The sequence below is a fragment of the Nelumbo nucifera genome, chromosome 4 (genome assembly GCF_055504915.1).
Source record: "Nelumbo nucifera cultivar China Antique chromosome 4, China Antique-T2T, whole genome shotgun sequence".
Taxonomy (NCBI): Eukaryota; Viridiplantae; Streptophyta; class Magnoliopsida; order Proteales; family Nelumbonaceae; genus Nelumbo; species Nelumbo nucifera.
In genome coordinates, this window is record NC_142652.1 from 12,211,682 (window position 1) to 12,225,233 (window position 13,552).

The 13,552-nt window shown below is 34.3% G+C and overlaps 1 protein-coding gene across 2 annotated transcripts; it reads right to left on the reverse strand.

Moving 5' to 3' along the window:
- Positions 1–1,868: 1,868 nt before the first annotated feature.
- On the reverse strand, positions 1,869–13,552 carry LOC104608062 (cyclic nucleotide-gated ion channel 18-like). 2 transcript variants are annotated; one of them, XM_088902717.1, is made up of 7 exons: positions 12,981–13,552; positions 10,761–10,850; positions 8,910–9,122; positions 7,957–8,267; positions 5,923–6,034; positions 3,351–3,587; positions 1,869–2,895 (listed from the first exon to the last, which is right to left on the reverse strand). In XM_088902717.1, the coding sequence occupies exons 1-7, from the start codon at positions 13,419–13,421 to the stop codon at positions 2,140–2,142; spliced, it is 2,160 nt and encodes a 719-aa protein (XP_088758843.1). In that variant the 5' UTR covers positions 13,422–13,552; the 3' UTR covers positions 1,869–2,139. The 2 variants fall into 2 exon arrangements, with proteins under 2 accessions (XP_088758843.1, XP_010272227.3); XM_010273925.3 differs by lacking the exon at positions 10,761–10,850.

The window sequence follows — 13,552 nt, forward strand, 5'->3', positions numbered from 1 at the left end:
AATGCCCATTTTTATGTATTTAGTCCATCTCTAATTATAAGAGTTGAAAATGTAACTTTAATTATTACTTTCCACCTCATGTAGTCCCCTCTCATTAAGTCTTATACTTAAGGTATTAAATCTCAATTTATCTTATTAAATCCTATATTTAATTTATTTTTTGCTAATAAATACTACTAATTAGATCTATGTCAATATTTTAATAATATAAATCCATATATTTTAAAACTGACTCAAAAACAAAATCACTCTTTATCCAAGTGGTGGCTAAGCAATTCAACCATCTGAATCAAATTAATCAACCTATGAAGTCATAGTTAGGTAATAAAAAATTTAAATTAGAAATAAATATAAAAATTTATAAAAAATGTAAAAAAAAATAGACATATTATGATATTTTGTTAATCAAATTAAAAAAAAAAAGTGTAATAAACAAGAATTATTTTTATTTATAATGAAAATGAAATATATAACTTAGAATTGGCCAAAAATGAAAAAATATATAAATTTTACAAGAAAAAGCATTTAAGCACATGTATAATATCATATATTTCTCATATTAAATAAAAAGTAATTATAACATATCATAATTATTTTTACACACAAATACAAAATATATATATATATATAGAAAAAATTAAACACATCTATAATCCTATATTTACATTACCATTAAAAACATGAATAAAATTGTGGAACATACTTTTTTTAACTAAAATACTCATTTTCTAATTTAGCCCCTATTTAATTGTAAGGTTTAAATTGTAAATTGAACTACTACTTTTCACCTCATTCAATTCCTCTATTTAAATCATACATTTTTTTTTTATAAATAAACAAAAAAATGATACATAAAAAAGATAAAACATTACAAAAAGAAGAATGTAGCCAAACAGATAAGCATATCAATGATGCTTGAAACTTCACAACTCGGTCCAATTATCACATATTTGGATGATGTGTTTATGTAATCAGATTTGAATTTTGCAATCTACATTCAATTAAAAATAAAAAAATAAAAAATACATAAAGTTAATAGAAAATTTTGGATATATTATTACTATCATTTTCATCATCTAGATTAATCACATGCAAAGCATGTGCACAATTATTAGTTATATAAAAAAAAAATGAAGGTAAGAGGAAGGTCTTTCATTTGGAAAGAGTGAAACTAGAAGTAAAATGATGGTTGTCCCCACTTTATATGGACCTAGAGAGAATCAAGATAAGAAAAGGTGGTGTAAATTTTGCATTTGTTTATGGGATACAAAATTTGCACTTTCAAATTTGTTTTACCCCAAAATTTTGGACAATATTTTTCTTCTCCAAATACTGAAAGAGTAATTAAATGTAAATGGAATTTTACAAGGGCAATGGGCATGAATTGAAAAGAAAGAGGGGGATCCGAGACATCTATGCAATATTCTAAATGCAGTTTGTACACATTAGCTTATTCACTCTTCCCAACCCCTTCAGAATTTTGTAGTTTTTTATTTTAACAAGTAAAAAAAAAAAACAGAGACTACTTCCAACCAATTCACTTTCATTTTTATGAAGAAACTAAAAGTAATCACTCCCCTTTAACATGGGCTTCTTTTAACAGCACCCATGCATTGGACAGGTCTCTTCCAATATATATCTATATCTATATTTACATTACCATTAAAAGTATGAATGAGAGTGTGAAATTTTTTTAAGTATTTTTTAATTTAGTACGCTATGATTGTGAAAATAGAAAATGTAATTTAAAGTGCTACTTTTCACCTCATTTAAATTCATCTTATTAAGAATTAAACTTAAGGTATTAAGTATCATTTTCTCTTTAAAGTAATTTTCCCACCCAAGAGAATCTCCAAGCAACCAAAAAGTAAAGTAGACAATAATCTACATATAAATTATGGTACAAAACAACTCCGATCGACAACTTTTCCCACATGCAGTTACATGTAATCTACAAGCTACAACACCAAGATCAGTAAGTAATCTGTGTTTTTACTATTTTCTATCAACGAAAGGATGTATCATCGCTATTCTTGAAATATACACACATGTTACAAAGATCTATCTAACCTTCGATCACTTCCCTCCATCTGCAATTTTATCCTCGATGTGTTAACGTTCCACTAGTTAACCATCCTCTCAATCTGCAGAGAAGTCAGGTTCATCTGGCTTGAAAAGCTTTGGCATCTTTAAGCTGGCAGCAGAAGGATCCATCTTGACCTTATGATTAGCCCCTTTTCTTGTATTTTTAGCAAACCGGGAAGCCAGTATTGTGGCCCCAAGATGCTGAACATTATTTGAATTGTCCACTGATGAGCTCTCTGCCCCACCATCCTCTTCTGGGGCTTCATCATTGTAGTTACCATCTTGGTCTGAAAATGGCATGTAGTAGAAGCTCTCATGCATCACCAGCTCCTTTGCCAACTTTCTCTTCTTGAACCGTCTCCATGCAGCTTGTATATAACAAGCTCCCCAAGTCCTCCATTGGTGGGAGTAGTACCTGAAAGCATGCTGAAGCTTCTTGCTGTGAAGACGTTTGAACTGACTTGCTACAAACTTGAGGTCTTCGGCTCGAAGTGTAAATGCCTCAACTTCACTAAGGGCTCGGACTGTACGCGTTGAGCATGGTAAGTTCAGGCTTGAGTTGGGCATTAGAGCCCATGTAAGCAACTCTTCACCACAGAAGTCACCAGGTCTGAGGGTGATAGAATTGAAAAATCCTGATCTTCCCCCATTGGTCGTGGAGCTCTCTAGTGTTCCTCTGATAACAAAGAGCATTTCATTCACCGGATCACCCTCGCAGACAATATAGGTATCCTGAGTACTTAAGGATGAGACGAGGCGCTCACAAATGGCATCCAAAAGCTGGCCGTCCATTTGTGAGAAGAAAGGAACCTGTTAAATGGAATAGGAGTTCAACCAGTGGGTTCATCATGTGCAGTGTTGAAGTCATTAGTCCATGAGCACTTTGACTGAATGAAAATGAAGTTAAGCTAGGAGCCCATTTGGGAAGGGTTCTGTGTTTAGGGTGCGTTGTGTTAATTGAGCTGCGGTGGTTGAATACCGGTGCTCCAGAGAAGCTACTCAGTAGTTTCATATTTGAGCAGTGGTCTCACTGGTCTGGGCATTGGGAAAGCTCATGTTGACTTTCCCGATTTTTACCAACACAGCTGGGCCCAACTCAGAACACCAAAGCCGCATCCCGAAAACCCTCTCAAATGGGCACTAGATTACCTTAGTAGCGGCTAAAGCCCTCTCAGAGAGAGAGAATGGCTAAGGCTAACAAATAGTATATCAATCTGCAGTACAAAAAGTGGGATGTTCACAAATAGAAACATGAAAATACTTACACGACGAACAAGAGCAAGACACAAATGCCTCTGGATTTCACGACGAAGGTCCAGAGGTAAGGAATGCAAAATGGACTCTTCATCTACTCCTCTTGTGGCTAGCCACTTATACTGATCAAACCGGCGAACACGTTCTTGCAGTTCTAATGGTAGCTGCCGATGCCTCATCCATTCTTCGGTATCCCTTCGCTTAACTCTCCACTCTTCAATCCTCACCGTCATAGATGCAAGATAGGTCTTCAGGAGCCGAAAAACAGAAATTTTAAAACACTAGAAGTATCTAAAAGCCCATAAATAATTTCAATGTCATAAAATCTGAGCATTTATCGATGCCTAGAAACTTTGGATTTAAATATTGTCAAGTATTTAAAACCAATCAACGCACCATTCAAAACAATTAGGAAAAAATGGCATTCAAGTCTGCCTAAATGAAAGTGGAATTTGCTACAATATGGTAAAGGTCTTTACCCAATGGGGTCCTGGGAACGGTAGACCGGATACAAACTTAATGATATCAGTATTTCACTAAATGAAAGGCAAATTTTGTGGATGCTTATTTAAATAATCACTTATTTTGGACAGAAACAACACCAATAAACACTTATTTGCAATTTGCATTTGAGAAATAAACCCGAGAATAAAAAGTTATTTGAGAAGTCCAAATTTTGAGTTTATTTTTAAGTGTTTATTCAATAATTGTTTATTTCCTTTCTCACGTATCTTGGCCCGTCACATAATTTTGACAATACCTATACTATTCATGTTTAAAATAAGTGATTTTTCACCAAACATTTATAAATGCTTATTAAAATAACCATTTATAATAAGCACTCCCAAACTTAACCTAAAAACAATAAATTAATAATCACTTGGGAATTAGAGGAGGGGCCAAATGACTAAGATATATGGAGGTTCAAGCAAAGCAATGTAGTGGATGTACCCAGACAAATGCTATAAGGCGTTTGGTATAATACCTGAAGATATTCTGTCATTTATAAGAATCCAAGAAACATTGAGGGTATGACTTGCACTAGGGGTGATCATGGCCCAATCTGGCCAGTCTTTGGCCCTATTTCATTTAACACATTATTTAGTACATATAGTATTTTCTATTATATGACAATATATATATTATATAAACGCATTGCGGGCTGAGCTAGAAATTATCGTTGCCACCAGGATAAAAAATATTAAAAGGAGAACAGATGAAAAACATAGAGATAGCATGGTAAATACTATGGTAGTCAATTAGTCCATAACATTAAATCACAAGACAACAACCTAAACAGAGATAGTTATTGTTATTTGAGTATGCCTGTTCATAAAATGAGTTTGGTTTCAGTCAATGTAAATTAGTGTTTACATTGTTTAAACAGCCTCTTGCAAGTTTGCATTAGGAATATCTTCCTATCAAATAAAGTATATTTCTAATCTAAAGACTGTAGAGTGCTCTTTGAACAGGCGTTGCACTAACCAAAATCCAAGGGATGCACTTTCGCTGCAAATTCAGCTGCCACGGGCCAACCAAAACATGTCCACTTCGCCCGTGTTTTCAAGTTTTTATAATGTTAAAGTTTAATTTCTTAACATTAGTAATATGGCCATGCTTTGATTTATCAATGGCAGGAGAACCTGCAGTGTCCCTGCAGCAAAGGTTAACTCGTTATAATACAAGCGCATAAAATGAGCATCAACTTCAACCACGTTCTAGCTTACAACTAGAAGGAAATTCTATGTTAATTAGTTACCAATAGAAAATTCTTAAATATTTTTATTCTTTATTATTTGGGCTAATTAGTTACATATACTATGTGGTTTTATTAAACCATTTAAAGATCGGTGGTTTCAAAAACTACTTAAATATATACTGTGTATTGGTCCCATTTGACACAAATAGGCCCCCTCTGTCAGTGAAACATTTTGGGCCACATATCACATGTGTCTTATATTATATTAAAGTTCTAGTTTTACCCCCACTCTCTTCTTCTCTCTCCTGTTCTGTAGCCATCGAGCCGAGGAGATAAACCAAACTAGAACACAGCCACAACAAGAGAGAGAGAGAGAGAGAGAGATCATGAAGTCTAGCTTCTTAGGGTTGCCACTATGATGGTGTAGAGGATCAGGAAAGCACTTCACCTCCTGACGAAGCAAAACCAAAAACGTGTCTTTGCTTGTTGGCTTTGTTTTATTATTCTTGATCTTAGATTCTACTGCTTTTCTGCCCTCTCTTGTTTTCCTTCAAACCGATACGAGAAAAAGAAAAACCCAGAAAATTTGATTCCTCAAATACATATTTTGAAAAATTAAAGAACAGTTAAAAGGGCATTTTTGTCCTTTAATTTTTCTGTCAATCTTAACGGTTAAATGCTTTTTAACAAGATTATGTTTGATGAAACTGCAGGGGGGTATATTTAAGCAATTAACCCTTATTATTTTTATGAGTTAACAAAAGCAAAGGCTGTTCAACCCAAAAGCCCATACAATTAAGTACAAGATTCTTTTGATGTTGTTATTGTGTGTGTGTATATCTGTGCAAGTATATATAACCAAGAAATCCTATACCAGATGTTACCTGCATGTTCCCGATCAGATGGGAGAATAGAACTAGACCCACGATGCTTATAAGAATGCAAAATGATGTATCACCAACTGCAGTGGTAGTTGTCAAGTTCTGTCCATATGAACTACATAGCAACAAATGAAAGATGCATCAGTACAAACAATCAAAGAAGCTTTCCAAGAATATGAATAAGTAAGTACAAGATAAAATTAAGGAAGAAAACAGAAAAAACAAAATCAACTTTATCTTTAGGAATTTTATTAGAGCAAAGAATATGTATCACATGTTTAATAGTACAGAAGGAGTGCAGAACTCCTATAGATGGGAAGTTAGATAAACAAAGATGAAAACAGAAAAACAAAATCAACTTTAAGTCATTTCCTAGGTTGTGTATAACCTTAAGTTGGTGACTAGCAGGAGTACCGAACTCCTATAGATGGTAAGTTCGATAAACAAAAGTTCTATTAAAAACATAAAAGTGTATGTAGCCCAATCTAATCACCTTATTTTATGTCATACTATTTACCTGCCAAAAAAACATTAGCATCTTTGATTGGAACTAGTACATTCAATTAACCTCCAAGAACAAGATTACAAACGTATACAAGATTTATCTTCAGAATGTAAACTAGATACAGGACCATTGCAGAATCAACAGTTAGGTCAAAACCACATATAGCTTTCCCTTGATCTTCCAGAAAATACTTTTCTTTTAGCCAATTCTAATTCGGATCATGTAAGCATTAGACAGAGTCAATTATATGAAAAAAAAAAGAGTATATAAAAAAATGCACTATTTTATTTCATAAAATAAAACTGAAAAGTGGTCGGAATGGTACATCATAGTTCCATGGAAAAATGCATTATTTTATTTCATAAATTGAAATTAAACTTCAAGCCATGTTTGCTGCTACATGTATCTGTAAGAATACAATGTCCAATAAATAGTATGCCTGTCAAAATTCAAATACCATTATGGTGCTTAACTGGTACAGTTCATCACATGTATCTAGTAGTGCGATACTACATGTTTTATGTCGTTATTTTTGTCTATCACTTTTCACTTCAAAATCCTCTCTTAATATGCCATTATTTTCTTGCAACTGCTATTTCATTGTTCTATTCACAAGTTTCTTAAATAAACCTGATTTTCCTGGCATTCTAAAACCAGGACTGCGGGCAAAACCACAGAAGTGGACATGATCAACTTTAACTATATTTTACCCAAACCTATTTCGTCATCTAATAAAAGTAACAAAGAGAATTAAACTTTTCAGTTTAATCTGAAAAAAAATCGAACTGTTCTGTTCCTTAAAGAAGAAGAATATCCATTCATTTGCTTCAGTAAAGAATGCAAGGATGAAGATGCATGGCAAAAATAATAAAAAGTTATCCCATAATATAGCTGCAAGAAATGAACAGCCATAAAAATAAAGGGTAAAACTGCAGAGAAAATAGCTTATAGTTGGTAGATGAATGAACAATTAAATCCTCAAGCATCAAAATGGTAGTATGTAAATAAGGCTGCAAAAGGAATACATTTTGTCTGAATTCAAATTCAAATATGATTCACTTAAGGGATATGTGAATTCAATTCGTTTATAATTGGATTGAATTTATATTAGATTTATCAGAAAAGTTGTTTGAGATTTTGTACATTTGCTAAAGATCATTGTTTAAGTCTCATAGAAGTTATTCAATTCATTTTATTCATGATAATACAATATCAAAGTCATATTAAGTTCATTCTATTAATAATATATAATATTTTGATCATTTTTAGTTTATTTGGTCAATAGTATTCAATATCCTATGTCAATGAAGATCTAATCTAAATTCAATGAATAACATTCAATTCAAATATAAATACAAACAACTCAAATTTGGATCTAGATATATCTTCTACAATCGCATCCGTTTTCAGCCGTTTATGTTAAAGAAAAGGGAAAGCACATGTTATTTTAATTCCAATTGGTAGAAGCAAAACGATCATTGTATCAGCTGCATTCAGAAAATGGACAGCTTGAACAAAATATATATATATACCTCAAATGTTTTAAACCCCACCAAAGGCAATATAAGTACTTGTCCAAAAACTTTGCTGAAGCTACTTCATTAGTAAAAGCATCTGCAAACATTCCGTACGGAAATCTGAAATCATTATTGTTGGGATCACAATGAGTAAGCACACTAGTGAAATTGAGCCATGCTTTCCGTTCAGCTGTTTCCAAACTACTACAATCCAGAAAAAGACGACTGCAAGCTGGAAAAAGTACATTAGTCTCCTTCATACACTCTGTTATCCAGCAGTGGTGCTGACGCTCAACAGCCAACAGATACCAGCAAGCTCCTAGAACCTGCAGCAAAAGCAAAGTAGAAAAAAGACAATGGCATTCACTTACAATATTCTCACAAGTATCCTCACTTCTTTTATTATTTTCTCCCTTAAATCATTTTAATTACTTCATTTTTGGTCCGGGGGTCCAGTGGAGAAAAAATCTGCTGTGACCATACCCCCAATGAATGGCGAAAACACCAGCATTTCAAAATAAAAAAATCAGTTGATATGATGCCTTCAATATATTTGAAAAGTCGGTGTCTTTATTATTCATTGGGGTCGCATGTGACCATGGTGGCAGCAGATTTTTCTCGGTCCAGTGTCCCTTTAAATTTATGAATTTTATTTAAGACAAACATTAAGGATATATGAAAAAGTAGGGAAGATAATGAAACCTGTACAAACCTTGTAAAGATTTCCCTACCTTTCCCTTCCTTTTCATTCCTTTCCCTTCAAACCAACCATAACCTAAAACTTTCTTAGGCCCACTGTGTATCATACATGGGCTAAGACCTAAGATACCCAGGTCCGGCCAATGAATGATTTTCCCCCGACCGCCAAAGAAGGGGCTTTTTTTTTTTTGATAAATGCCAAAGAATGGTTTTTGGCTAATTTCCTTTAGATAATTAGTACGGACAAAAGTTAGGGAATTCAAACATACATGACTGGCGAGCATATATAGAAGGAGATTGTATGCAGCTCCTGCCCAAGCAGTCTTGGCAATAACTCCAGTAGTTTTAACGATCCGACGATTTATGGGAAACATAAGAAACAACCTAGGAACATACTGAATGAGAACAATCAGAGAAAGTGTGTTGTTTGTGTGATCAGCAGTGGAACTTCGCACCGCCGGCATTACAAACCATATGACAATCTGCGACACGAAACATTGCAAAAAAAATTAAATTCTGCAAGAGGTAGCCAGAAACTGCAAATCTAGGACCTTCAGAATTTTCGTACCACAGCAATCTAGAGTTTCAATAATAATAACAGTTCTCGTTAACAACATTACAATTTAGGTTCTAGCTGCGGCACAATATCTAAAGGTGAGTGACAAAGTAAAAATCAACTAAGATACTGCAATTTTTCACTGTTCTTAACTTGTTAAGCTATATACCAGGCAACAAGGTTAAGCCAAAATCAACTTCCCATGCAATATTGCAGGTTCCTCTCTCACTAGGAATAATAATTATCAAAATGCAGTCCTACAGTTGTCAAGGTTGCAACACAAAAGGGTTACATTTGGCACTATGGTAGTTGTCAAGGTGGCAATACAAAGAAGCTAGACTTGGCACTTGGGCTTCTTATTGTATTCTCTGAGACCAAAAAGAGTTCCATTTCAGATTTCCAAGTTTACAGGCATGCAAGATGTGTGCTTACAAGAGTACCTGAGTACAAGATGAAATACCATAATAGACTAGGAGAGGGGAAAGGAATGACCGAAACAAAAGAAATCAATTAGTTATTTATTAATAGAAAAAATGACCAGAATTAAACGAGGATATATAGCTTCCTCAAATAAGAAATTAAACAAACTAACCGACTTTGATCAGACCATGGGCTGCAACATTCAAGTTTCTAGGAATCCAAATTTACAAGCACGCAAGATGCGTGCATATAATAGTAACTAAGTTTTACATCCTAGGCACCAGTCACACAATGATTGCTTATTATTGGAGGCATGGGAGAAATACGCACAATATAACTAAGAACGAGGACCAAATGAGCAAAAGTGATAAAAAAATTTCTAGCAGCAAAACATAACTCTAGAAACATAAAAAAAGGAAAGAAACAAATTGACATTCTAAAACTGTGAGACAATTAGATTAAGAGGAAATAAACATACGAAGAGCTTAAGAAACTAAGCGACACGATATATAAAATGTATAGTATAAACGAAAAAAGGGAAAGATTTTTTTTTTTTCTAATTGGGGTCAACAAGGAAACTTGCTAGATAACACTACCTATTTCTGTCAGATGGAGGAATCTTATGCCAAATCCATAGCATCCATTAGACACGGTACCTCCTTACTAGCCCTGCCTGATACCCATGTTAATCCTGTAGCCTACATGGAATTCTGCCTAAGTGATAGTTCCGCAGTTTCGAATTCATTTTTTTAAGTAAGAGTTCTTATAGAGAAAGGTGTATTTAAACACCTGGAAAAGTTCATCACGCTAAAACTTACTCCATGAACAAAGGGTGAAAAGAAAAACAAGAGAGGTCTAACCCAAATAAGTTGCTACATAAACAAAACCAATCTCTACCATACATAAAGTAATCATTTTAAATTTAAAATAAAAAACTAAATAAGATGAAGATTAAGCAATGAGTAGATGCAGTTTCCACTGACCTAAGGAAAAAATTCTTTGTTTCTTAAAGGACAATGTTTTTTATTACCTAGAATAACAATGTTATATGAAACCCCTCATGCAAAGAGAGTAAAGGAAAAGAAGGTCACAGCAGCACGCCATTGACTTTGAAGAGACCAACTTATGGCGATAAAGAACTTACCTTTACATTTTTATCACCCAGGTGCCCAAGGCGTTGCCCGGGCCAAATGCAAGAGCTTGTTTGGTGGCCTTCCCGTTTCAAGTCGAAATGCTGTCACATCAATGCAAACTCAATTTTAAGTTTTAACATTCAAAAAATGTATTTGGTAGAACAGATTCAACTTGAATCAGGAAGACCACGTTTTGTATGAAGTTTTGCACATAGTGGGCACAATCTTGGGCAAATTATTCCTATGTATTTGGTAGAACAGATTCAACTTGAATCAAGAAGACCACATTTTGTATGTAGTTTTGCACATAGTGGGCACAATCTTGGGGAACTTACTGTTTTATTATATGTGGTGCCTAATTATGCCTATGCATAACAAAAGAAAGTCATTATCCAATATTATCCTTTGTGGCAATTAACATGGTCCAAAGTACCAGATAATCTGAATATGCAAAATTTGTGTATCAAGAGTTTCATTCAGCCAAAACTATTCATTTTTTATAGTCTTTTAACAGTCCATTCCACCTCAAAATTCATAAATTAATTCTCCAAATATATTTATCCCCACCCCCGATAAACAGCATCCTCCCTTGACAATTCTGAAATGGACTAAACTCAAATTACCTCTTTTATTTTTTGTTTTCTTTGGTCTGATACTTTGTCCGTGGATGTATCTTATCATGTATTAAAATTTAAAACAAATATAATCATTTAATTCTTAGAATTGAGCACATCTAATATCGATGACCCAGAACAGCGGTATTATACGACAACACCAATAGATATTGATACTTTCAACCTTTGGCGACAAATAGTAACCATGTATTTAAAACAATAGTAAGATATTGTATTATTTTCCAAATGTTTATCGTGTTGTTTGTAGTGATTGGGCCATGTATTCCGACTCTTAAGGGGTTTTCTCCCTTTGGATCTTTGGATCTAGTAATTAAGTTCGTATTTAATAAAAGAAGAGTCCCATGTCAATAGTAAAGAAAAACGTCATTGCACTGGATCTTGGAAAGCAAGTACATCTATATGTGAAACAAGAATGTCATTACATTCAAAAGAAAAGTTAAATATTTATTTAGTTGGCCATAAAATGAAGAAACAATTAAGGGGCAGTTTGATAATAGTTGGAGTTGCTAAACTGAAAAACTTTATTGATTTGTATTTTAAGTTTAATTTGCGAAGAGTACAAAAACAAATATGTATAGCGTAAAACTTTATATTTTGTATTGTCAAACTTTGTATTTTTACTCTTTCCACTGAGCCTTAGTTGTTAAAATAATTTAATATTAAAATTTAAAGATTATAGTGAACCCAAATTTAGTTTCAGCCTTTAAGTAGCCTACAACTAGTTCCAATGGGCTCCCTGCAGAACAAGCACAAAGGAAATGTTCCAACGAGAGAATGGATTGTGGAGCACACTTCTTAAGGGAGCTCATCTGAATTAGCCCTCCTCCTTAAAAACTTTGGGGTTTTTATTGACTCTTCAGTCTCAGAAATTTTTGAGTTTGTATATAATAGTTGGAAAAAATGACAAATGAGGAAATCTAGGAGTACTGTAGTAGTATACATTCAGAAAATAAACAAAAACTTAAAAACAACAAATCTAAATTTCCCAATAATTTTTTTATTCACTAAAGACTACAATAAAATTTTGAATACAACTGTTATCAAACGGCTCCCAACTGAATGGCAATTCGGATTTCATCTCACAAAATTAGTCCTCACAACCCTTGTAGCCTTGCATATAAATATACATGCATCAAGATGCGCAGCGGTAAAGGCTGTGAAGTGGGTGTGGGTATGGGTGTGGGTGTGGGAACCAATTTTGTGAGTAAATCCGAACTCCTTCCTTGGAAAGGACATTCATTAGAAAACGAATCATATGTTACATTGAACGTGGAAAACAAACTAACGGTCGGATAGCATACCGTATAGGCGTATAGAAGAAAGTTATGAGATATGGAATCTAGAGGGACAGCCTTTGTTAAAAAATAAGGATTAAGGAGCGCCATATTCCTACAATGAAAATTCACTTTTTCGAAAACAGTCATTTTCGAGTTTGGACAACCATTCTTTGTGTAATTGAAGATGGTAAATTATCATTTTTGTATTAATTATTTGTTTTCCTTAGTAAGTTGAGAATTCCAGGCTATTAGGGGGGAAAGGGAAATAAAAGAAAAACGTTACAAGAAAAAGAAACCCTGGTTGGGAAATAAAGCTTACTTGCGGAAGTGGTAGCGTTGCCGCGAGATCAATCACGAAATCAGATTTCAAGTACCGCATTGCGATCTGTCGCTCGTCCATGACAAGCTCGCCCCTCCCAAAAACCCTAGAATTAGGCGCAACGAATGCTGTCCGAAACTTTATGACCATATGCATCAAGTAGAAAAGATCGGTCACGGACCGGAAGAACGTAACAACGATACCCAGATGCAAGTCCAATGTCATGCAACCCGGACCTCCAACTGAAGGAAGATAGAAGTACAGAGGATCGAGGAAGAGCGCGATCAGACAAGTCACAAGTAATATATGATTCCATAGAGCTATAACCTGGCCACCTGGATCGAGAATTTGATACTGCCATGGCTTCTGTTCCTCAGGGATCGGCGCAGGAGATCGCCGGGGGCGAAATCTTGACTCCGGAGATGGATCGGTGCTATTCATCTTCCATGTCGTAGACCGAATTTTTTAAACCCGCGGAAACCTTGGAGAGCGGATGATACCATGCAGTGGAAAAGAAAAACAGGAAGAAGAAGAAGAAGAAGACAAAAGACAAGATAGTTGCAGCTGACAAT